The sequence below is a fragment of the Mandrillus leucophaeus genome, unplaced genomic scaffold (genome assembly GCF_000951045.1).
Source record: "Mandrillus leucophaeus isolate KB7577 unplaced genomic scaffold, Mleu.le_1.0 Scaffold256, whole genome shotgun sequence".
Taxonomy (NCBI): domain Eukaryota; kingdom Metazoa; phylum Chordata; class Mammalia; order Primates; family Cercopithecidae; genus Mandrillus; species Mandrillus leucophaeus.
Window position 1 is genome coordinate 1004142 of NW_012102654.1, and position 23980 is coordinate 1028121.

At 47.6% G+C, this 23980-nt stretch overlaps 1 protein-coding gene across 4 annotated transcripts in view; it reads left to right on the forward strand.

The window, feature by feature from the left end:
* The window catches only part of DPYSL2 (dihydropyrimidinase-like 2), a 160451-nt gene extending 136716 nt beyond the window's left edge, over nt 1-23735 (forward strand). For 3 of the 4 annotated variants that reach the window (XM_011983845.1, XM_011983847.1, XM_011983848.1), the window contains exons 8-14: nt 433-553; nt 9060-9216; nt 9572-9713; nt 13218-13388; nt 17839-18018; nt 18813-18978; nt 21187-23735. In XM_011983845.1, coding sequence (XP_011839235.1) covers nt 433-553; nt 9060-9216; nt 9572-9713; nt 13218-13388; nt 17839-18018; nt 18813-18978; nt 21187-21278 — 1029 coding nt within the window. In that variant the 3' untranslated portion in view covers nt 21279-23735. Of the gene's footprint in view, nt 1-432; nt 554-9059; nt 9217-9571; nt 9714-13217; nt 13389-17838; nt 18031-18812; nt 18979-21186 lie in introns of all 4 variants that reach the window. The other variant, XM_011983846.1, reaches the window with a different exon arrangement.
* Nucleotides 23736-23980: the final 245 nt, after the last annotated feature.

Below are 23980 nucleotides of genomic sequence, written 5' to 3' on the forward strand. Positions count from 1 at the left end.
CTTAGCTCACTGCAACCTCTGCCTCCTGAGGTCAAGCAATTCTCCTGCCTTGGCCTCCCGAGTAGCTGGGATTACAGGCATGCACCACCACGCCCAGCTAATTTTTGTATTTTTAATAGATACTGGGTTTCGCCATGTTGGCCAGGCTAGTCTTGAACTCCTGACCTCAGGTAATCCACCTGCCTCAGCCTCCCAAAGTGCTGGGATTACAGGCATGAGCCACTGTGCCCAGCCACAGGAGGGAATTAGTTCAACCAAACCAATGTTAGAGACACAAGGCAAGTCACACTTCTCCGAATTGTCCCCTGGGGTAGGACCTTGGAGACTCAGCAGCCTTGCCTTCATCCTAGCCTCTCTCTGGGGTGGAGGATAAAGGTAGGGGCTCGTGAGGTGGGCTGAGCCACGTTCTCATGCTCTGCTGCTGTTTTGCAGGTCGAGGCCGAAGCCGTGAATCGTGCCATCACCATCGCCAACCAGACCAACTGCCCCCTGTATATCACCAAGGTGATGAGCAAAAGCTCTGCCGAGGTCATCGCCCAGGCACGGAAGAAGGGTGAGTGCTGTGGCCGTACTGGCTGATGGCAGGCAGGCAGGTTTGGAGGGGAGGGGGGCTCTTCACTGGGGAGGGCTCCTTTTCCAGACCCTCGTGCCAAGTGGGCCACTTGCACCATGTTCCGGCATTAACCTAATTACAGCCGGGCAAGGCAGGAGCTCCAGTTTCCTCCTCTGCTCCACTGCTGCGGCCTTGTTAGTATCTATTTAAAGCCGTGTGCACGCCAAGGCGGGGTGGGCAGGCACATGTCCCCCAGCCCCCGTGGAAGAGCTGGACTTACTTTGATGTGGTTGAAATAAACTAGGCATATACACAGATGACGTCAGTTTCCATCCACCCCACAATCCTTGGTCGCATCATGCATCTCCCCTCCAAGGCTGGGAGTGGTTTCTGCCGGGGTATGTAAGGCAGCTTTGTGGGGTGTGGGGATGCATTTTGCCCCAGACACTATCACATCCAGATGTTTTGGTGCGTGATAAACTCTCTTGATGCATTCTGAACTGAGGCTGGGTCTCTGGTATTACTAGGGTGTCTATTGAGAAGGGTCCTGGAAACGAACTGATTAAGTGCAGCTTCCAGTGCTTCCTCCAGAGGACGCCCCCTGAGGCACCTCATGCATTATGAATGCATCTCAGCCCTGTTGTCACCCGCTGCTGACTGCATGAATTTCGATAATCACACTGCGTCTTTTATGCTTAGGAGTTCTCTCCTCGTACAGAAAGCCTGAGGGCATGTCATTCATTTTGATGGTGTATCTGAAATAAACATTATAAAAGGGTCCCCTTCTTCCTTCCTTCCTTTCTCCCTTTTATGTCCCCTCTTCCCCTTTGCCTGTTGGGATCTCTCCATCTCTGTGTCTTCACTTCTCTTCCCTCCTTTCCTGATTTCTGTTTCATTTTATCTTTCATTTGACTCTTTCTCAGTCCCTCTGTCATTCTCTCTGTGTGTCTTTCTTTCCGTGTTAGAAAGGTAGCCATTTGACCTCTATGGCTTGGTTTCTACTTCTCTGTATTATGTGATCCACATGGATCAAGGTGGGCTGTGGGAGTTTTTTCACTGGCGGGTGACTTGCTGCAAGCCCTGGAACAAATTACTCAATGATGACTGAGTCATCTTGTCCCAGAGATGATGACTTCCAGACGGACCCAGCGACTCCTGGCCCTCATTCTTTGGAGTGCTCCTGGGGCCTCTGTCCTTAGGCTGCACATCAAATGGTTGCCGCCTTTGTGTCTTCTCCTGGCACCTTGAAGGAATTGCCTTTTAGAAATAAGAAAGCATTCACCTAAAATAATGTAACTTACTGAGAATGAGCTTTGAGTTGTTTTCTAGGAGATTGTGGATGACGATGGAATCGGTGGCCCTGGGTCACCCTGACACGCGTTTGCAAGAAGGCAGTGCATTTGTGGGGATCAGCCGCTGTGCAGAAGGCCAGCCACAGCACCGCTGCCCCCACGTCGTGTGGGGGTGGGTGGCATAGTGTCTGAAAGGGGGAGAGAATGAGACGGCTTATTTTCTGTATTTTACCACTGCGCTCTACCTAGATGATGATGATACTTGAGTTAGGCTAACATTTCAACATGATTTTGGATAGAGGCCTTGTCTAAAGTTGACTCCATATTCAAACACGTACCTGTCCAGATGAGAAGAGAGAGGGGTCCTGCCTGTTCCAGACTTCAGTCGGGGAGGTGGAGTCGTCGGCCGTCCCTGCCGCAGGCCTCCTCCTCTCTGTCCTTCACAGTTCTTCTCACGTGGAGTTGCAGAGCTGCAGTGTGTTGTTGCAGTGCCCCGTTTGGACCTAGCACCCCAACTCAGTGCCCGGTAACCCCCTGTTTTATTTTAATTTTTAATTTTACTTTTGAGATGGAGTCTCTTTCACCCAGGCTGGAGTGCAGTGGTGCCATCTCAGCTCACTGCAATCTCCGCCTCCTGGAATCAAGCGATTCTCCCGCCTCAGCCTCCTTAGTAGCTGGGATTACAGGCCCCCACTACCACACCTGTCTAATTTTTATATTTTTAGTAGAAACGGGGTTTCACCATGTTGGCCAGGCTGGTCTGGAGCTCCTGACCTCAGGTGATCCACCCACCTCGGCCTCCCAAAATACTGGGATTACAGGCATGAGCCACTGCAACAGGGCACCCCTGTTGTCTTTATAACCTTGACACCCTGTGTGTCTTATGGGGTGAGCAGTGGGAGGGGACTTTAGTTTGTTCCCTTCCAGAGCCTTCTGAGTGAGAGTCCAGTGGTTCCCAGGATGGGGTTTGCATTCAAACTCTTACTCATTAATCCCTGAAAGCCTGAGCTTTAGACAAACCTGAGCTGCCAGAAAGGAATTTCCAGTGCATTCAGGTGCTAATGAGCAGGAATGAGAAGTCCTAGCTAACTTCCTAGGCTCTTAGGCTTTTTCCCATCTTGCTGGAACTTCCTAGCAACTTTGGGAGGCAGCCCTGGCAGGAATTTTTATATTTTGTTTTATTTTGCAGCTGAGTAAACTGAAGCTCAGAGTTCATGAATAGTGGAATTGGGGCTTGACTGTCAGGCATCTAACTTCAGGCCACAAATATCCGTGTTAATGTTTGACTGACTTCCCTTCAGGCTTTGAGATTATTTTAATATGGTGATGCTTGTGACCTGTGTCTGTTGGGGCTTAGTTCCTTAAGAATCCTGATTGAAATGGTGGCCTGACATCCAGCAGAGATATAGGTAATGGACACACAAGGATTCCCAAATGACCAAGAAGGAAAGCTCTGTAAGGGAGTATTAATTGTTTGCTCTCCAGGCTCAGTATTCATTCTTGGATCAAACCCCAACTTCACTGTACACCAGCCACGTGATGCTGGGTGCTTCCTTATCATTTCCACGTGTCTTTTCGCCATCCGCACGGGGAGGATAGTAACCATGACTCATCTCACAGGGTGATGATGATGTGTACATGAGATATGCAGGTAAAAATGGAGACGAGAAGCGTGACCAGTTATTGTGACTACAGGATGAAGGGTCTGGTCTAACCTTGAGCTTGCGAGGAAAGCAGAGCACAGATGGCTGCTAACCCTGGGCAAGGGTTTTCTGCTCAGAATTGTTAGTCCACTTCAGGTGGGTTTTTCTGGCCCTCTGAGGCGAGTGTGAGCACTGCCACAGCCCCCTTTCTGATGCTCCATTTCTTCCTCTGTGAATGGAGAAATTCTGAATTCATTCAATGAACTTTCATGATGTGATACTTCAGGCCCTGTGTTCCAGGAACAAGGAATTGTCCCAACCACAGTTAGCTCTTCCACTTGCAGGGGTAGGACGTTGAGCGGAAAGTCACGTTGGGAGGTGGTCAGGGCTACAAAAGGGGTACAAGTCAGGAGGAGTTGAGCCCAGAAGGGAGTCTCAGAGGGGTCAGGCTGCATAAGCAGACTTGAAATTTTTCTACAAATGTGAGCTTTGAAAAATGATAATCCTGCCCTGGGAGGAGGAGTAATGTCTCCTTCTCTTAGTGATCCACATGAACCTCCCCAGCCAAAGACCTGCTGGTCCAGAATCTAAGATAAGAGAAGTTCAGGGAAGTGAGGATATGAGATGAAACGACTGAGAACTGTTTTCACGTGCCTGCTTGAGCCAGCACCACTGTGTCCTGCCTTCCCTGAGAGACACGCTGCTTCCATCAGCCGCTCTGAGCCACTCCCCAGGATGGCGTGTCATCAACCCAATTTGGCAGCTGAGGCAGTGAACACAGAGCCAGGACCAGACGACCTGGGGGCATTTTCACTCTTGAAAAGAACTTAGTGGTCTAAGTTCTTAATAGGCTCTCATGGAAGAGAAGTAGAAATGCAGGAATTGAAAATCTTGCCCTAGATCATGCAGCCTGTGGGAATTAGAAACCATGATTCCAGGCCCCTGGCCACCTCTCTTTCCATGGAGGGCCCCCTGTGGGGATTTCTCCTCTAGAATGGGCTCCCTCTCCCTGTGACCACATTTTGTCCATGTGTGAAATCCAGCATGACTGCTGATGCCTTCCATGTGTGAGTGGTGGTCTGTGGGCAGTGCCTGATGACCTCATCTGGTGGATATTCTTTTCCATCCTCCTCCTCCTCACCCCACCCCCGTAACCCGGGTACAGAAACATTCAGGACATTAAACCCTGGGAACCTCAATTTGAGATAAGACCTCTTATGTCCTGCGGGTCAATAGGAGTGACTCAGGCATTATGAGAAGCACATGGTCATGGGGCCTGTGAGGACCACCTTCACTTGGGGATGAGTCCTTAGTTAAGCTTATGCTTGATGTTGCAATCTCGAACAGAAAAGGGGGCTGAGAGAGGAGAGAGGACAGTAGAGAAAGGGGGAAGATTTATTTTAAAGAATTATGTTTAAGGAATCAACTCACACGATTATGGGGATGGCAAGTCTGAAATCTGTAGATCAGGCCACAGACTGGAGACCCAGGGAAGAGCTGATATTGGCATTGGGGTCCAAAGGCAGAATTCCTTCCCAGTCTGTGCCCTCACTTTAACAGCAGATGCTCTGCAAGGTTGGGAATTCAGTTTGCGTTGTAATTCAGACACTGGCAGGATGAGATCCTACTTCTGATTTTCAGCCATCTCAGCTCTGCATGTGTAAGACATACGGGCAGACACAGAAACTTGTGATTCGTTCATGTGGTGCTTGAGCTGGGAATTTGAATCCCTGAATTCATTCTTTTTTTACCGCCCACTTTGTTTAGTACAATTAGGAGCAACCGACCACTCTCGTTGTACTTGTTAATTTGACAAAAATGTTTAAGGTATCGGCTACACAGTCACCTAGAACCTTCCCTCTTAGAAGCCTTTGTGAGTATTTAATAATATTTTCTGTATCTCTATTGTCCCATCATACCCTGTACTCTCCTGTTTTTACTACTGGAAGTAGACTCATTAGTGCCTTTAAATCCAATCAGATTTGAGAACGAATTTCAGAAACCTCAGAACCCATTCAGAAAACTCATTTTTAAGATGATGTTCCTCTAGAACCACTCTTGCTACGAAAACCTGACAGCACAGGCCCCAGGCTGTTTGTTAGGGTCTGGCATGAATTCTTGCAAAGGCGAAGGAGAATGATGAGAGCGTGTGTAACTGTCTGCCTGTCTGTCTGTCCATCCCAGTTGGTTTTCACTCTGCTTTAGTGGCTGCATATTGAGCTACAGATACTGGTTTTCCACAGTTCCCACTTTGGATTTGTTCTCCTGCTTCTTGTCCATGGGAAGTGACCGCCAGAGCTGGGAGCTGTCAAGCAGTTTTAAACCCCAGCCTTGCGTTTATTCTTCATGAATGCACACGGGCCCCAGACTGGTTGCAAATGAGCACTAGCTCCCATCCCCTGCAGTTCTTGGCCTTACTAGAGAGCCTGCCAGAGGCTGGCTTGGTCACATCCTTCAGTTTAGACTTTCCCTGAAGAAGAAAATCACGAAGGTCTAACGGGTGCCAAGAAAGCATCAGCAGCGTGTTTAGAGAAGTGCAGAAGGGCCAATTAAGCCTGTTCCGTGGTTTATTATTATTAGTGGTAATTATTTCTGGCGTGCAGTTCAAGGGTGTCTATGGCCTAGCTGAGCTCCGGAAGTGCATCCACAGCTCGCTGCTATGAATGTTTATAGACCCAGGAGAGGGGCCCTAGGTTGGGGGTTCCAGACAACCGGGGATGGGAGGCAGAGACTCCATGTATAGATCATACTCTTATGGACGTAGAGGCCTTGTACACGATGGCTAAACTCTTGTCCCGATTCTGGGCTAAGAAAGAAAGCCCAAAAGACAGCAAGGACCTCTGAATCCCTGAGGGAATTTGAACAGAGCAAAGTAGAAATGAGCCACAGGATGGCTCTGTCCCTCCCCTAGCATCCATAACCCTGTCCCTGCATGTCCCTATCTTTGCTTGGCTCTGGCCCAGAAGTCCACTTGGCCTTTGTCTAAGGAGGCAGGTTCTGCTCAGCAGTGGCATTGAAAGCTCAGACCCTGTTTTGGGTTTTCTCGAGGCTGAAGGCCAAGTTCATTCTCTTGAAGTGAGGTACATATTCCTGTGCACAGAGAGAAGGGGAATCCAGCTCCTCATAGAGCAGCTCCCCACACCAAGCTGAGTCGTGTTTCGCAGGGAGAGATAAGCCTGTGGTCAGCAGCATTCACCCCCATGGTATTCAGGCCACTTTCCAAGAACCAGCCCCTCCTTGTACTCGTTTCCAGAGGCAGGGCTGAGGAGCAGGCACAGGGAGAGGATGAGCGTCGGCAAGTTACAGGAAACTCAGGAAAATGTTTATGTGTGTCTAGGGATTTTCAGAGACCATCCAGCCATTCTTTATCTCCAAGTGCCTCTGCTCTCATGAACTTCTTCATGTTCATGAAGCAGGACAAAAGCAGGAAGCCTTTAGGGCCGCGCATCCCTTGTTTTCTTGTGACTTACACAGCTCTCACCTTTGTGCTTAGATGGACTATGGCCAGTGGGACCTCCAGGCCTGGCTGGGTCAGGAGAGTTTTGCTTTAACCAGATCTGTTTGATGCTTGAACCAAAAGCAGGGAGCCAGAGAGATCCTTTGAGAACTGATGACTGCTGCTGGGTCCTGCCCAGCCATTTGCATTTTATAAAGGTCTTTGGCAGCGGCCAAGGCCTTCTTATTATGTGTTGTTTTTCCACTTTGGGATGAACCGGAGTGGTTCGTGCAGCCACCCTGATAGCTCTTTGCACCAGCTTCTACATGGGAGGCTTTGAGCAGGCCAGGAGCCAAGGGGACCCTCCTAGGCCTTCCGAGCACCTAGCACTGGCCCTTTTCTTCCTCAGGGCTTCCTTCTGGAGGTTTCCCTGGGTTTGGAGTCCTCCCTCCTGCTGGGGGTGGGGGCGTGGTTGCTGGTGACCTGGAGTGAGCTGCCTGCTGTGGCCTCCAGCACTCCCCGGCTGAACAGCGAGTCCTTTGTGAAATTCCTGAGGCAGGAGGGGGCAGCTGTGCAGAGCCAGCTCTCAGAGTGGCCGACAGGGAGGGTGTTGTGGTGTATCATCAAGTGATAAGGCCTTCAGAAAGGCTGTGGAGAGGAAGGAAAACACATTCCTGACTGCGGTGTGTTTGCCCTTGAGGGCCTGTGTTTGGGGAAGTAGAGAAGCTTTGCTGCATTGTTGTGGGGTGGGAGTTAGCCCTATGCTGGGGGGAGCCAGTGAGAGATTAATTCAGCTGACCTGGGATCAAATTCCAGCTTAGATGCCTTTAATTAATAACATATTAGATCATTTAATCAATTTAACACACGTTTATGGAGTGCCGACTATGGGCAGGCAGGTAAATGATCTTCAAGATGTCTCCATCAGGTGGAAAGTCAAAAATTTAGAACTGGGTAATGACTGGAGGGGAGGATGGGATTCTCAGATGGAGGGTGTGATACCCGAGTTGTGTTTTGGACAATGTTAAAGGAGGAGATCAGCTTCCAGTAATGAAGAGCATCTGAGGCTTCGGTGAGGAGGATTTTCTTTTAAGTCCTTGAATGCAGAAGAGCTCCTTTGGAATATTTTATGCAAGAGAATGGCATGGAAAGATTATATTTTAGTAGATGACTCTGGAAGTGTCATGCAGAATGAATGGAGAGGTAGGGAACGGGGTTGGGAGAGCAAACATAAATCTAAGGTCCAATGGGGAGGCTCTGTTGGAATGAGCTGGGAGAGATGATGAGGGCCTGATTTAAGGAACGATTGTATTGAAGGCACTAAGGTATTGGCGTTCAGTAAATGTACATGAGTCTCAACTTTCTGGTTTACATCTGAATGGACAGAGAAGAGGACATGATCTGAGCATCAGGGAGTTGACATTTGTCTTGGATATTGCATTAATAGAGTTAGACTAGGCTTCCAGAAACTCTGAAATCCCAGTGGCATAATGTCCAGTTTGTTTCTCACAGAGTCGGCTGTGAAGCTGGTGGCTGTAACAGACGGCTTCTTCCAGGCAGTGACTCAGGGATCCAGGCTGTCTCTTGAGCACATCTGGGGATTTATGTATTTGCCCTGAAATACTTCAGCCTGGTGATGTCATGGGTGATTTCCTCCCACAGACCTTTAGTCAGAGATAGACACTGTGAGGGGCTAGGAATTGTGAAAAGATTGTGTGAATGAACAGGAAGGTTAAATTTGAGGTGCCATAGGCCATGCATAAAGAACAGTCCAGATGGCACCTGGGACTGGATGTTTGGACACCATCTGAGCAGGAGATTAATAGAATTGAAAATCAGCAGTGTAGGAGACAGAAGCCTTCAGGATGTCTGGGATCCTGTAGGGAGGGTGTATTTTTTGAAGAGCAGGGGCCAAATATGGAATCTTAGGGAGCTCATGTTTGTGGGTGACAGGCTGATGGAGGTACTGGATTTCCCCAAGTCTCAGTTTCCTCATCTGTGAGACGAGCCTGGTGTTTCCCATAAAGGGATAGTGAGAGCACTGGGTGCTGCTGGGCAGGCAGTGGCTCCTCACAGGGGTGGTTCCCTTCCCCCTACATTGTGTTGGACTGAACCTTGTGTGTTCTGTTTGTCAGGAACTGTGGTGTATGGCGAGCCCATCACCGCCAGCTTGGGAACGGATGGCTCCCATTACTGGAGCAAGAACTGGGCCAAGGCTGCCGCCTTTGTCACCTCCCCACCTTTGAGCCCTGATCCAACCACTCCAGACTTTCTCAACTCCTTGCTGTCCTGGTGAGTCCTGGCGACTTGTTCACACTTCACATTCTGTCTTTCTTGAGACCAGACCAACCCATTAGGTGAAAACAACATGGTGGCCGAGAGCAGCCATAAAACTGGGAGACCTTTGTTCACCAAACTAGATTGGCTACATGAGTACAGGGAATTGTCATTCTAGCACCATTTTGGGAGGGGATTCTGGATTAAAAACCTGGGCCATCTTGAAAGTCAAGCCAAGAAGGTGGAGGAGGCATCAGAAGGATTCCACTGTGGTTGGTGTGATGCCATTCATGGGACAGCCCACCAAATAGGTGTAGGCGCGCAGCATCCTGATGAAGCTGTGGCACCACGTTATGCGTTTTCTTTGCAGTGGAGACCTCCAGGTCACGGGCAGTGCCCATTGCACGTTTAACACTGCCCAGAAGGCTGTAGGAAAGGACAACTTCACCCTGATTCCGGAGGGCACCAATGGCACTGAGGAGCGGATGTCCGTCATCTGGGACAAGGCTGTGGTAAGAAGCGATGGCCTCACTCCTCGGTGGCTCTCAGCCTTCCTCGTCCTCCTCATCTGGGGGCCACGGGGCTCATGGAGGCCTTGAAATAACAGACAGTGGAGGACATCCTAGAAGCCAGTACTTATATGACAATATTTCTGAGGGTTGGAAATCTAAGACCTCTTCTAACAGGTGATTTCTTCCTAAATATTACATATGTATTTCTTTTTAAAACAATTTTAAAACTTTTTTCAGATAAGGTCTTGCTCTGTCACGCAGGCTGGAGTACAGTGGTCCAATCATAGCTCACTGCAGCCTCCAACTCCTGGGCTCAGGTTATCCTCCCACCTCAGTCTCCTGAGTAGCTAGGACCACAGGCACACACCACCATGCCTGGCTAATTCTTTGTGTGCGTGTGTAGATGGGGGTCTCACTATGTTGCCCAGGCTGGTCTCGAGTTCCCGGGTTTAAGCAATGCCTCAGCCTCCCGAAGTGCTGGGATTACAGATGTGAGCCATCACACCTGGCCTACCTATGTATTTCTTATCATTATCATCAATGGAGCAGTAAAGACTGAAAACCTACACAGCTTTAGATGTGACTCTAGGTCAATCAGGAACAAAATTCCTTAGCAACCAGGTGACTTTTTCAGTTAATCCTCTTCTACTCTTGGAAATGGGCTCAATTTCCTTAAAAGTGTCTTTTAGGGCCCTCTGGACTTAGCATATCTTCTACTGCCAGCTTCCAGTAGGCCTGCTATGAACATACACTGACTTAGAGGATCTTTGGGCTTTTTCATTTTAATGTTTTAAAACATATTAACAGAATAGGTTTTCTGGTTTTTAGTGAATTTTTTAGATTATATGAAGAACATATCCTTATTCCAAGAGGAATAAGGAAATAAATAAAAGTCGCCATGTTTCAGATAAAACGACAGCATTTTGGCATATGTCTTTCCATTTTTTTGCTACTACACAAGTGCACATGTGTATATGCGATATGTGTGAGTATGTAGATAATATTGGCATCATACAGCTGGGCCCACTCCCAGGCTCACACCTGTAATCCCAGCACTTTAGGAGGCCGAGGTGGGTGGATCAGTTAAGCCCAGGAGTTCAAGACCAGTCTGGGCAACATGGCAAAACCCTGTCTTTACTAAAAATACAAAAATTAGCCAGGCATGGTGGCGTGTGCCTGTAGTCCCAGCTACTCGGTGGGTGGAGGCAGGAGGATCACCTGAGCCTTGGGAGGCTGAGGCTGCAGTGAGCCACGATCGGACCACTGCACTGCAAACTGGGCGACATAGTGAGACCCTGTCTCAAAAAAAAAAATAATAACAATAATATTGGCATCATACATACTATTTTGTAGTCTGTTTTTTTAAAAAATTAATTTATCTTGGAAATATCTCCACCTGCTTCAATATACTTGAAAAAGTTGATTTACAGTAACAGACTTTTCCATGTGAATGCTAAACTGGGACTCATTTATTTATTTTTTGAGATGGAGTCTCACTCTGCAGTGGTGCAATCTCAGCTCACTGCAACCTCCACCTCCCGGGTTCAAGTGATTCTCCTGCCTCAGCCCCCTTACATGCGTGTGCCACCACACCCAGCTGATTTTTGTATTTTTAGTAGAGATGGGGTTTCGCCATGTTGGCCAGGCTGGTCTCAAACTCCTGACCTCAGGTAATCCACCTGCCTTGACCTCCCAAAGTGCTGGGATTACAGGCATGAGCCACCATGCCCGGCCAGGACTCATTTATAATTCTTTTTTTTGGCGGGGAGAGACAGAGTTTCACTGTCTCCCCACAGGCTGGAGTGCAGTGGCACGACCTTGGCTCACTGCAACGTCTGCCTCCCGGGTTCATGCAATTCTCTTGCTTCAGCCTCCTGAGTAGCTGGGATTACAGGCGCCTGCCACCACGCCTGGCTAATTTTGCTATTTTTAGTAGAGATGGGGTTTCGCCATGTTGGCCAGGCTGGTCTCAAACTCCTGACCTCAGGTGATCCACCCACCTTGGCCTCCCAAAGTACTGGGATTACAGGTGTGAGCCACCATGTCCAGCCACATTTATGTCTTTGGTTGAGCATTTCTGTTGTTTCTGATTTTTTTTTTCTTAACTGTAATGACATTTTTATAGACACATTCTTGATTATGTTTGTAGGAGAAATTTCTACAAGTGGCATTGCTGGGTCAAAGGACGTATATATTTTTAACAGTTTTGATACATATTGTCAAAGTTCCTTCCAGAAAGTTTGTACTGCTTTATATGCCACCACCAATATATGTCACTCCCCAGTGTCTACCAGCTGGGTGTTGTCAGCAAAAATCCATTGTTTGCCGATTTGATAGGTGAATTTTGTGTCTCATTGTTTTACATTTAATGTATTCAGTTACTGATTAGAGTGAAAATTTTTTCCTATGCTTATTGGCCATTTGTACTTTTTTCTCCCTCTTAATGCCAGTTCATTTCCTTTGCCCAGTTTTTTACTGGATTTAGAGTGGGTTTGGGAGGGGAAGCACTTGAGGCAATGTGATTGGCACCTAAAACCAGACACGGGGCTGAGACTTCTCGGTTGGCTAGACTAGAAGATGGCATCTGGCCAGGCGTGGTGCCCCATGCCTGAAATCCCAGCACTTTGGGAGAGCGAGGTGGGAGGGTTGCTTGAGGCCGGGACTTCGAGCCCAGCTGGGCACCATAGTGAGATCCTGTCTCTTAAAAAAAAGAAAAATTAGCCTGGTACGGTAGTGCATGCCTGTCTTCCCAGCTACTCGAGAGGCTGACACAGGAGGATTGCTTGAGCCTGAGAGGCTGAGGCTGCAGTGAGCTGGAATCACTCTACTGCATTCTAACCTCAATGACAGCAAGATCCTGTCTCAAAAAAAGAGAGAAAAAAAGGAAGCCTTGATCTGTGGCTGCATTTTGTTGAAAAGAACAGCCAATTGGGCCAAATGATACTTCCTTAAGAGGTATTGCCACCCCTGCAAATTAAATGAAATTTTTTTTGTTTTGAAATAATTATAGATTAAGAAGTTGCAAAGATAGTACAAAGAGGTCCTGGGTACCCTTCACCCAGTTTCCCTCATGGTTACATCTTATGTGAATGTAGTACAATATCAAAACCAAGACACTGACAGTGTCACAATGTGTGGGTATAGCTCTAGGCTATGTGGCCACCTGTGGAGTCATGTGACCACCACCACACTCAAGATGCAGGTCTAGTCCAGCATTTCAGAGACCAACCTCTTGCTGCTCCTCCCCTCCACCATCCCTAACCCTGGAAGAACTCATCTAGTCCCTCATCTGTTCTCCATCTCTCCAATTTTGTTATTTGGAGAACATTATGGAAATGGAGTCATACAGTGTGTGACCTTTGAGATGGTTTGTGTTTCACTTGGCACAATGCTCTTGACATCCATCTAAGCTGTTGTGTGTATCAGTAGTTTGTTATTGAAAAGTAACTTTTTAACTCGTGTCTGCTGTGTGCCTCCTGTGCACACCTGTGCTGTCTCCCTCAGGTCACTGGGAAGATGGATGAGAACCAGTTTGTGGCTGTGACCAGCACCAATGCAGCCAAAGTCTTCAACCTTTACCCCCGGAAAGGCCGCATTGCTGTGGGATCCGATGCTGACCTGGTCATCTGGGACCCGGACAGTGTTAAAACCATCTCTGCCAAGACGCACAACAGCGTAAGACCTGTTCACTGTGCAGGCCCCATCCAAACGAATTACAGTCACAGAGACACGGACGGACGGAGAGCCCCAGCGTTTCTAAAAAGAACTTGGCTGTGATGGGAATGCGCTTTTCCTGAGGATGTAACGATTTGCAGTTTGCTGGGAAAGGAATAGTTATTTCCTTTTCTTTAGTGAGGTCAATAAGACCGTTACTCTCATAATCATTTTGGAATACCACAGCCTCTCTATCTGTAGACCTTTAGAGCCTCTAAAGTGATGTCAAAGTGCAAAGTTTCTAGAAGTCAGGCACCGCTCCATTTTCATAGTTTGGTGCGGCACCTCTCATGGCAGTACTTGGTGCAAGGGACCTCAGTGAAACAGTGAGATGTCCTCTCCTGAGATGCTCACTGGGGACTTTGATCCTCTTAAGCCATTGTTTTCTCAGGCCAGTGTCCATGCGGAAAACTGGATGACAGCCGTTCTTATTATCTTAGAGGAATTGATTGACTGACTTCTCCCTAGTAGAAGTACCCCCCAGCCATCTGATTGTTGTTTGAGGATCTGCAGCTTTGGGTATCGCTACCCTCTGGGTCTGGGCTGCAGAGCTTGTGGAGATGTCCTCTCTTGTTAACAGGACCCACGGCAAGTATGTTAATGTCTTAGGCTCCTCAGCTGAGAGTGAGGGATTCAGACGAGGTCTCCAAGTGTCCTGTGATTCTGTGAGGTTAGCAGACATTAAGCAGAGGTGTTAGACACTGAGGAGTCCTCACAAGCAATATGGTATAGGCAGAAAAACTGAAGGAATATGCACAGAGGGAGAGCTTTGGAAAAGAAATGGGCCTCAGGCAGAAGCGTTTCATGTCAGGAACTCATTTGAATCTCGAAGACAGCTCAGGCCAGCGAGCACTGACACCTCCCCCACATGTCATGACAACTCAGGGCAGGTTTCTGGCATTTCTCCAGAACAGCTCTAGGACTTTGTCCTGTCCCAATCCTCTCTCATTTGCACGCACAGAGGTGTTTGGGCTGCAGTGAGCTCAGGCTCAGCTCTGGCTTCTGCTGCCACCTGTGAGGACCAGGACGGTGGGTGCTTCTCAGAAGACTGTTCGAGTCTGTGTTTAAAGCTGACTTTCTCCCTCCCACACCACTCACTGGCTCAGCCTGGCAGCACAGCCTTAGGGGCACACCCTCTTACAGCTCAGATCATGATTTCTTGGGTGTCCTGACTGGCTATTTTATGGTCAGGGGTCCTAGGGTCCCGCCCCATGAACCCCCCTATTCGTGTGCCTGTAACTTCACATTCTCACTGACTCTTTCATTTGACCTCAATAAAGGGACTGGTATTATTATCCCAATTTGGGAAAATAAATAAACGGAGGCTTAGAGAGCTTAAGTGACCAGTCTAATGTTACATAGCGATTTTGCGGTTGAGCCAGAATTAGAACCCAAAATTGTTCAGGACTCTTCCCTGCCAGACTGCATATGCAGCCTCTTGGTCAGACTTAGATGGGGAAAATGCTTCCCCTTTCTTGGAAGGTTGCTTCCCCCAGAGGTGCTATAAATGACTGACAGGGCTCGTTAAGACACAAATGACCTAGCTGGGGAGCTTGCATTTGGAGTTCTTAACCTAGAAGAAGAGACAGTGGGAAGGAGTGAAGATTTGGGAAGACAGATTCTGCCCTCCAGACATTTTCACCCCAAGCTACCCTGCTTTTACCTCCAGGTGACCAATGGGAGAAATGTTGACTTTCAAAGTGGTGCTCTTCCATCCTCACCTGTTTTAAAGAGCCAGCGCTAAACATGTCTGTTCATTGATCTTCTGGGGAAATGCAACTAGGAGACTTTCCCTGCATAGTACAGTGTTTCCTACCATGAGGCTAATTAGCTTTAATTCGGAGCATATAGCTAACTATTATCGACAGCCCTGTTGCTAAGCCTTTGCTTGGATTTTCCAGGCATCTGGCCCAATGAGTAATTTTAGGTAGCCTGTGTGGAGGTAGGTTAAAAATGTCTATGCATGGTGAGTGAGGAAGCCTCCCTGCATCATGGTTTGATGGAGAGTAGGCTCTGAGTATCTGGGAATTGTGATCTGACCCTTGGACTTGTCAATGTTAAGTCACTGAGAGTCATGGGGCTGGTTCCTCCATCTTTTAAAGATGAGAGATGGCTCCAGAGGTCTTCTAGGTGCTCATCTATAAGCAACAAGACTCAACACATGCATTGTATGAGATCTTGGATGCTGCAGGGCTGGCAAGTGTTAGCAAAGTGCAGTAAAAAGCCAGATAGTGAATGAGTGAAGATTTTCTAAATACCTGCTGTGAACCAAGTAGTGAGCTAGGTGCTTTTGTTCTTTTTATTTCATTTGATTCTCACATCAGTACTGCAAAGGGGGCCCTACTTACCCCTCACAGATGAGGAGGTGGAGGCTTAGGGGTGTGAGGGATGCGTTCAAAGTCACATAGCTGGTGAATGGCATACCCGGGGTGTGAACCTAGGGCAGATGTCTCCATGGCCGAGGCTGTGCCCATACTCTACCCAGTAGGGCACAAGAGGAGGTTGTCAGGGCATAAACTGTTAGCTGTGGAGTGATGTGGAAGAGATGGCTCTTGATCCAGGCCTTAAAGGATGACTCACACCCTTTCAAAGGTTGTTTCTGAGACGACCAGGGATGAGGCTTTTTGTATTGTCATCTTCACATACGCCTTGGGAGGGTGGCAGATGAAGAAACTGAAGCTGAGGCAGGATTAAAGCGATCTCCCCAGAGTCACACAACTTCTGGATTTTACTGTATCTGAGATGCCATCGATTTTAAGATATTCCATTAGGTTATGTACCATGATGAAGGAAAACATACCCAAGACAAGGAGTCTCATGGGAGACTGGGCCACCAAGGACCACCATGTGCTTATTACGGCATCTCTGGGGAGTGCATCTGCTGTGCAGACAGGGTGGCAGGAAATCTCGCAGGACTCGACCTTGGCATTGGTTGCCAAGAGGGAAAAATGTCTGCCCCAAGAATTGGAACTGAAAGTGGGTGCTCGTCCAGCCTTGTGGTCTGAATGTGTGCTGCCTGTGTGGTCCAGAACAACGTCAAGCTGAGAATTTACTGTAAAATGCCCTCAGTGGGGTTGTCCTCCAACGCAGTGGCACAAGCAAACCCATATTCCCCTAGAAGAACTTGGCTTTAGTCTAGGCCGGCAGTGCCTGCGTGGCTCTGGCTGCTGTAAGACACATTCTGACTTCAGGGATGAGTGTCTTAGAATTGACGAAAGACAATTTTAAGTCTTGGGTCTCGGGAATCCAAGTGCAGAGTCCTCTTCCCTCCCTGCTGGCGCCTCTCTGCTACGGTTCCTTTGGTAGCTTCTGCATGACTGCTTTGAGACTCAGAGCAGTGTCCTAACAGCTCTGGTGGTTGTTTTCACCCAACATTGTATGCGGGGCATTGTGCATTTCCATGCTCCATGTGAGCTGCTGAGCCGGCCGAATCCGTGTTACCAGCCGCTGCACTAAGCAGAAATGTCATCTTGAACTGCAGGGGGCTAGCACAGCTTTCTGTTCAGAGGCCAGCTCCCTGAATGCTGATAACCTGGTCTGAACTTTCCCAGAAGCCCAGGGTGCTCTTTATGGTTGGAGCCACCTATTAATCCTCCAGTCCAGACTCAGCCACAGCCATTGGTCCCCGTGAACCAAACAGGCAGGAAGAAGCGGGAGGCATTTGGGATCTGGGAAGTAGCACTGGGTTAGGCGAAGCTGCAGGATGGAGTTTTCGATGTCAGGGTGCAATGACTCCTGTTTTCTGTTGCTTCATTACCAACCAGAAATTCACAGCCATGTGGAGACCCCACCTATTTTCCAAGAGGGCACACAGATGTGTCTCTGTTTTACCCTGAAAAACTTGAAACCAGAAGGATAGCTACATAGCTACATTGTTCTGGAAATTAACTAGCCCTCAATCATTTTATCGGAGGCATGTCTCTTCAGTGACCACAGTCCTTTCATTTAGGGACTTCAGTTTAACCACACCGCAAACAGACTGGAAAACCAGGCTAGCCAGTGGGAAAACCTACTTGTGGATGGCTCATTTCAAGATTAAATTTAGAACTTGGTCAGAGAAGGCCTTTGGAATTCAATCAGAATGGAGCTGGAGATGGTGGGAACACAGTCCCTGTTAATAGGAGGAATCATTTTCTTTATATTTGTGTAGCATTTACAAACAAGCACCCTTTCCACACAATTACTCTGTTTAATTATCTTTCTTTCTAATGTGGAGAGGTAGGAAAATTCTTTCATATTCTAGACAGGGAAATGGAGACACACCCTGCTTGGGTGCCCAGTTGGGACAGGATCCCCGTCTCTGAGTCTCTCTTTTGTCTTTGTGGGGTTGGGGCAGTGGGTGCCCCACTGCTGGGTGGATTGAGTCCAGCCAGAGTGGCCTGTTCTAGAGTTTACTGTGCTCTCTTCCCAGTCTCTTGAGTACAACATCTTTGAAGGCATGGAGTGCCGCGGCTCCCCGCTGGTGGTCATCAGCCAGGGGAAGATTGTCCTGGAGGACGGCACCCTGCATGTCACCGAAGGCTCTGGACGCTACATTCCCCGGAAGCCCTTCCCTGATTTTGTTTACAAGCGTATCAAGGCAAGAAGCAGGGTGAGTGGTTTTGTTCTGATGAATTTTTTGTTAAACCATGAATTAAGTTCAAGGCCACAAACATTTATTGAGCACCTTGAGACAGAATATTAAGATGAATACAGTGGATTCCAGGGATAAGAGGGAGCCTGAATTTTTTATTCCTGGCATTTAAAATACTGGAGAAGGAGTCAGGCATGTCCACAGACAGCTCTAGCAAAGTAAGATCATGGTATATGCTACGATGAGGAGTGTGGAGTGAGGACCCAGAGGAGGGAGCCACTGCCGTAGTCAGGGAGAGTGTCATGGGGAGAGGACATTTTGAGTTGGGCTTTGAAGGTTAAGTAGGAGTTTTGTCAAGTCAAAGAAGGGAGACGAGGGAATTTGATAAGAGAGTCATGAGTATAGACAATGCACAGTGTATTCAGGGCATGTGAAGCAGGAAAGAGATGGAGCTATAAGGGAATTAAAGGGAGAATGCAATTGGAAAGAAAGTTTGGGGCCAGATCTTGAACATGATACCAGATCCCCCTCACAGCATGTTTAGGGGATTCTCACAGGGTTTAAATTGAAGTGCCTTTGGGGGGAAAATGGTAAGGTGTGTTAGTTTTTGTAGAGTTAACCAGTTACTGGACCTTGTGGGGATTTTTGGCCTGGCATTGTGGGAGCTGGCCCCACACAACACCTGTCTACCTGTCTGTAAGGAGAGCCCTCCATCCCTATATCTCACAGGCCCATCCTCCCTCCAGGAGGGTTTCTAGAGAGGTGTCCTCTGTGACTGTGGCCTAAGCTTGGGGGACTCTTGTGTTTTGCAGCTGGCTGAGCTGAGAGGGGTCCCTCGTGGCCTGTATGACGGACCCGTGTGTGAGGTGTCTGTGACACCCAAGACAGTCACTCCAGCCTCCTCGGCCAAGACGTCTCCTGCCAAGCAGCAGGCCCCACCTGTCCGGAACCTGCACCAGTCTGGATTCAGTTTGTCTGGTAGGGTTGAGGCTTGGGGAGGGCACAGTTCTGCAGGGCCAGCTCACTGGTGCTGGCGAGGCTACAATTGTATTTGGAAAGGACACAGAAATGGAAGTGAATGATATTCCCTTTCTCCCCAAAGTGGGAAATACAGTGGACTCAGATCACTGGAGATGTATTTTCTTTTTCTTTTATTTGAGACAGGGCCTCACCCTGTCACCCAGACTGGGGTGCAATGGCACGATCTTGGCTCACTGCAACCTCCACCTCCCGGTTCAAGTGATTCTCATGCCTCAGCCTCCCAAGTAGCTGGAATTACAGGCGTAGACCACCATGCCTGGCTAATTTTTGTATTTTTAGTAGAGACGGGGTATCACCATGTTGGCCAGGCTGGTAGAACTCCTGACTTCAGGTGATCTGCCTGCCTCAGCCTCCCAAAGTGCTGGGATTACAAGCATGAGCCACTGTGCCCAGCCCAGCCCGACATGGAGATGTATTTTCATAGTTAATGACTGGTTGGGTTTCAGAATCTTGAGATCAGTTTGTGTCACACAATGCCCATACTGTGTTTTACCTAATATATTAAGAAGACATTTGTTCGATTTGTTAGATCCATTATAAGAAAGGACATTGTGGTATTTCAGGACTTCTCTTCTCTCCTACAGTGTATTGTAGTTTAGCTTGTGGAGTCTGGAGTTTCAACAGCCTAACTTCATAGCTCAGCTCTGGCTGTGCCTCAGTCTCCTCGCCTGTAGAATGGCAATAATAGTAGTTGCTCCCCTCTGGGGGTTGTTGTGAGGGTTAAATGGATTAATATATGTGTACAATGCTTAGAACAGGGCCATTGGAGAACTGTTAATTGCATTTGCTTGGGTAATATGTGTGATATCCCCTTGGTGAGAGGAAAGAGTTCAGATTTTTATGTTTCCTTACTTGAAACTTCCCATCTTTCATTTGGCCGATGACTAGAACATTCCACTCTTCCTGCTCCCTGGGCTACAGATTCCTATGGCATATTAAAGAAATTGTTAAACCAGAGAGAATTTTTTTTCTTGCTGGTTGTACAGGTTTTAAAAAGTTACCTTTATGTACCATATATGGATTACAAATTTTCAAAACATTTAAAAATAACGAACTTTAGTTTGTTGTAAGTAAAATGTGTATAATCACGTCTGTGTTATCTGATCTCTCCAGGCTATTCCAGTATAAGGTGCCATCATTCCTCCTATTTGTGATTGTATGTGTAGGGTTAGGGGATTAGAATGCCAGAAGAAGGCTGTGTCCTCAGAAAAGCCACAGCCAATTTGACTAATCAGAACAGGGGACAGGACAGAGTCTGAGGTGTAGTGATATTTTGTATATAGTTTTACTTTCTCCAGTAATAGATCCAACAGCCTTTATACAGTGTCTGATTCTTTGGCTACCTTAGGCTCATCTCCTTTCTAAAAAGTTTATTTATTTTTATTTTTAGAGATATTAGTACCTCACTGTGTCACCCAGTACCCAGGCTAGAGTGCAGTGGTGCAATCACAGCTCACTGCAGCCTCGACCTCCTGGGCTCAAGTGATCCTCCCAGCTCAGCCTCCCCAGTAGCTGGTACTACTGGCTTGTGCCATCACACCTGGCTAATTTTAAAATTTTTCTGTAGAGATAGGCTCTCACTGTGTTGCCCAGACTGTTCTCAAACTCCTGGACTCAAGCAATCCTCTCACTTCAGCCTCCCAGAGTGCTGTTAGGAGGATTCCAGGCATGAGCCACCATGCCCAGCCTCCACCTCCTTACTGTAGTCTAAACTTCAGTGGGGTTTTAAGAGAAGAACAAAGAATGTGAGGCCGGGCAGTGTGGCTCACACCTGTTATACCAGCATGCTGGGAAGCAGAGGTAGGAGGACTGCCTGAGCCCAGGAGTTTGAGACCAGCTTCAGCAATATAGCAAGACCCCTCTTTACAAAAAATTTAAAAATTAGCTAGGTGTGGGGGCCTGTGGCTGTGGCCCCAGCTTCTTGAGGGGGCTGAGTGGGAGGATGGCTTAAGCCCAGGAGGTTGAGGCTGTGGTGAGCTATGATGGTGCCACTGCACTCTGGTCTAGAAAACAGAGCTAGACCCTGTCTCCAAAAAAAAGAATGCGACTAGCACTTTTCCTCCTGAGCTGTGAGATTTCACCTTCAAGCAGGACCTTGTGTGACTGTCCTGGCCCCTAACCCATTCCTCTCTTCTCTCCCTCCAGGTGCTCAAATTGATGACAACATTCCCCGCCGCACCACCCAGCGTATCGTGGCGCCCCCCGGTGGCCGTGCCAACATCACCAGCCTGGGCTAGAGCTCCTGGGCTGTGCCGTCCACTGGGGACTGGGGATGGGACACCTGAGGACATTCTGAGACTTCTTTCTTCCTTCCCTTTTTTTTTTTTTAAGAGCCTGTGATAGTTACTGTGGAGCAGCCAGTTCATGGGGTCCCCCTTGGGGCCCCACACCCCATCTCTCACCGGGAGTTACTGATTTTGCTCATCCACTTCCTTACACATCTATGAGTATCACACCCAAGCCTACCCACCAAGCTCATACACGGAACCACACCCAACACTCAGACATGCGAACAAGCAGCCCCCAGCGAGGGTCTTCTTCGCCTTCAACCTCCTAGTGTCCGTTAGCATCTTCCTTTTCATGGGGGGAGGGAAGATAAAGTGAATTGCCCAGAGCTGCCTTTTTCTTTTCTTTTTAAAATTTTTAAGAAGTTTTCTTTGTGGGGCTGGGGAGGGGTTGGGGTGGGAAAGAGTCTTTTTTTTTTTTTTTTTTTTAATACTAAATTGGAACATTTAACTCCATATGAATACAAGGGGTTTGAACTGGACATCCTAATGATGCAATTACGTCATCACCCAGCTGATTCTGGGTGGTTGGCAAACTCATCGTGTCCGTCCTGAGAGGCTCCAAAATGCCCACATCACCATTCCGTAGTCTTCAGGGTCAGCTGTTGATAAAGGGGCAGGCTTGCTTTATTGGCCTAGATTTTGCTGCAGATTAAATCCTTTGAGGATTCTTTTCTCTTTTACCATTTTTCTGCGTGCTCTTGCACTCTCTTTCTCTCTCTAGCTTTTTAATTCATGAATATTTTCGTGTCTGTCTCTCTCTCTCTGTGTTTCCTTCAGCCCTCGTCTCGGAGACAGTGTTTTCCTCCCCTGCCCCGTTATCTTTTCACCTCCCAGGTCTACCATTTCATGGTGGTCATGGGGTCTGCCTAAAGGATTTGAGCGTTTGCCATTGCAAGCAGAGTGCTGTGTCATCCTAGTCCATGTGGGACTGGTGCTACCCACCCGCCATCATGAGGACGTGTGCTAGTGTGTGGGGTCCTGGCCAAGTGCAGGAATAGGCCATGCTGTCTCACCCATAGTATCACACGTGGAACCGCAGACAGGGCCCAGAAGCTGAAGAGGTCTGAGGCTGCAGAACCAGAGAGATTTTCCTCTGTGCAGTGCTATCTGGCTAAAGTCACGGTCAAACCTAAACACCAAGCCTCAATAACCCAAGCGAGCCAATCAAAGTCACCAGTTCGGAAGTGCTAAGCTAATAGGAGTCTGACCCGAGGGCCTGCTGCTTCCTGGTTAAGTATCTTTTGAGATTCTAGAACACATGGAAGCTTTTCACTTTTGGGGAAAAACCAGATGTTTTTCTTCTCCAATTATTTCAAAAGACACACTACATAGAAAGAAGCCCTATAAACTCAAAAAATCCTTGGGAAACTTAAAGTCCATTCTACTTTACAAGAGCAATGTGTTTTATGAACAATAGGTTACATCAGAACTACAGTGAGGGGGGGGAACCTTACAAATTGAACACATGGCCCCCTTAGAGACCACAGGTGATGTCCGTCTCCATCTTTCCCTCTCCTTTTCTGTCACCTTTTCCCCTAGCTGGCTCCTTTGGACCCACCCCTGTCCTTGCTGACTTGTGTTGCATTGCATTCCAAATGTGTTTACAGGTTCTCTCAAGCAATGTTGCGTTTGCAGGCTTTTCTAAAAACCAAATCTGCTTTTTGTAAAGCGTAAAAACATCACAAAGTAGTTCATTCCATCACCACCCTTGTCTCTCTACACATTTTGCCTTTGGGGTTCTGGTTGGGGTTTTGGGTTTTTTGTTGTTGTTGTTTATTTGTTATTTTAGAGGTAAATTGCACTTTTGAAAAAATAATTGGTTGACTTAATATATTTGCTTTTTTTTTTCTCACCTGCACTTAGAGGAAATTTGAACAAGTTGGAAAAAAACAATTTTTGTTTCAATTCTAAGAAACACTTGCAGCTCTAGTATTCACTTGAGTCTTCCTGTTTTTCCTGTACCAGGTCATGGTCATTTTTGGTTGTTTTGGTTGTTTTCTTAAAAAACAATTTAAAACCTGAAGATTTCTGCAGGCTGTGTAAGCATGTTTACCTGTTGGCTTGCTTTGTGTGTCTGTTAAATGAATGTCATATGTAAATGCTAAAATAAATCGACAGTGTCTCAGAACTGAATAACTGCAGTGACTTGATGCTCTAAAACAGTGTAGGATTTAAGAATAGATGGTTTTTAATCCTTGAAATTGTGATTGTGACCCATGAGTGGAGGAACTTTCAGTTCTAAAGCTGATAAAGTGTGTAGCCAGAAGAGTACTTTTTTTTTTTCGTAACCACTGTCTTAATGGCAAAATAATTATGGTAAAAAACAAGTCTCGTGTTTATTATTCCTTAAGAACTCTGTGTTATATTACCATGGAACGCCTAATAAAGCAAAATGTGGTTGTTTCAGGGGTGTGTCTGTATTGAGATGTTCGGGAGGCGGCTGTTTGGCTTGGGCCTTCAACCAGACTTTCCCTCCACAAGCATTCACGGAGCCCTCGGCTTCAGTTTCGTGAATATACCAATTCAAGAGTTTTCACTCCATGTCACAGGCTGCTATGTCCGGGCCACGGGATTCTAATTCTCAGCAAAGATGCAGCCTGCGGGTGTGTGGCAAGCCAAGTGTCAGAAATCCAGACACTCCATCCTGGAGA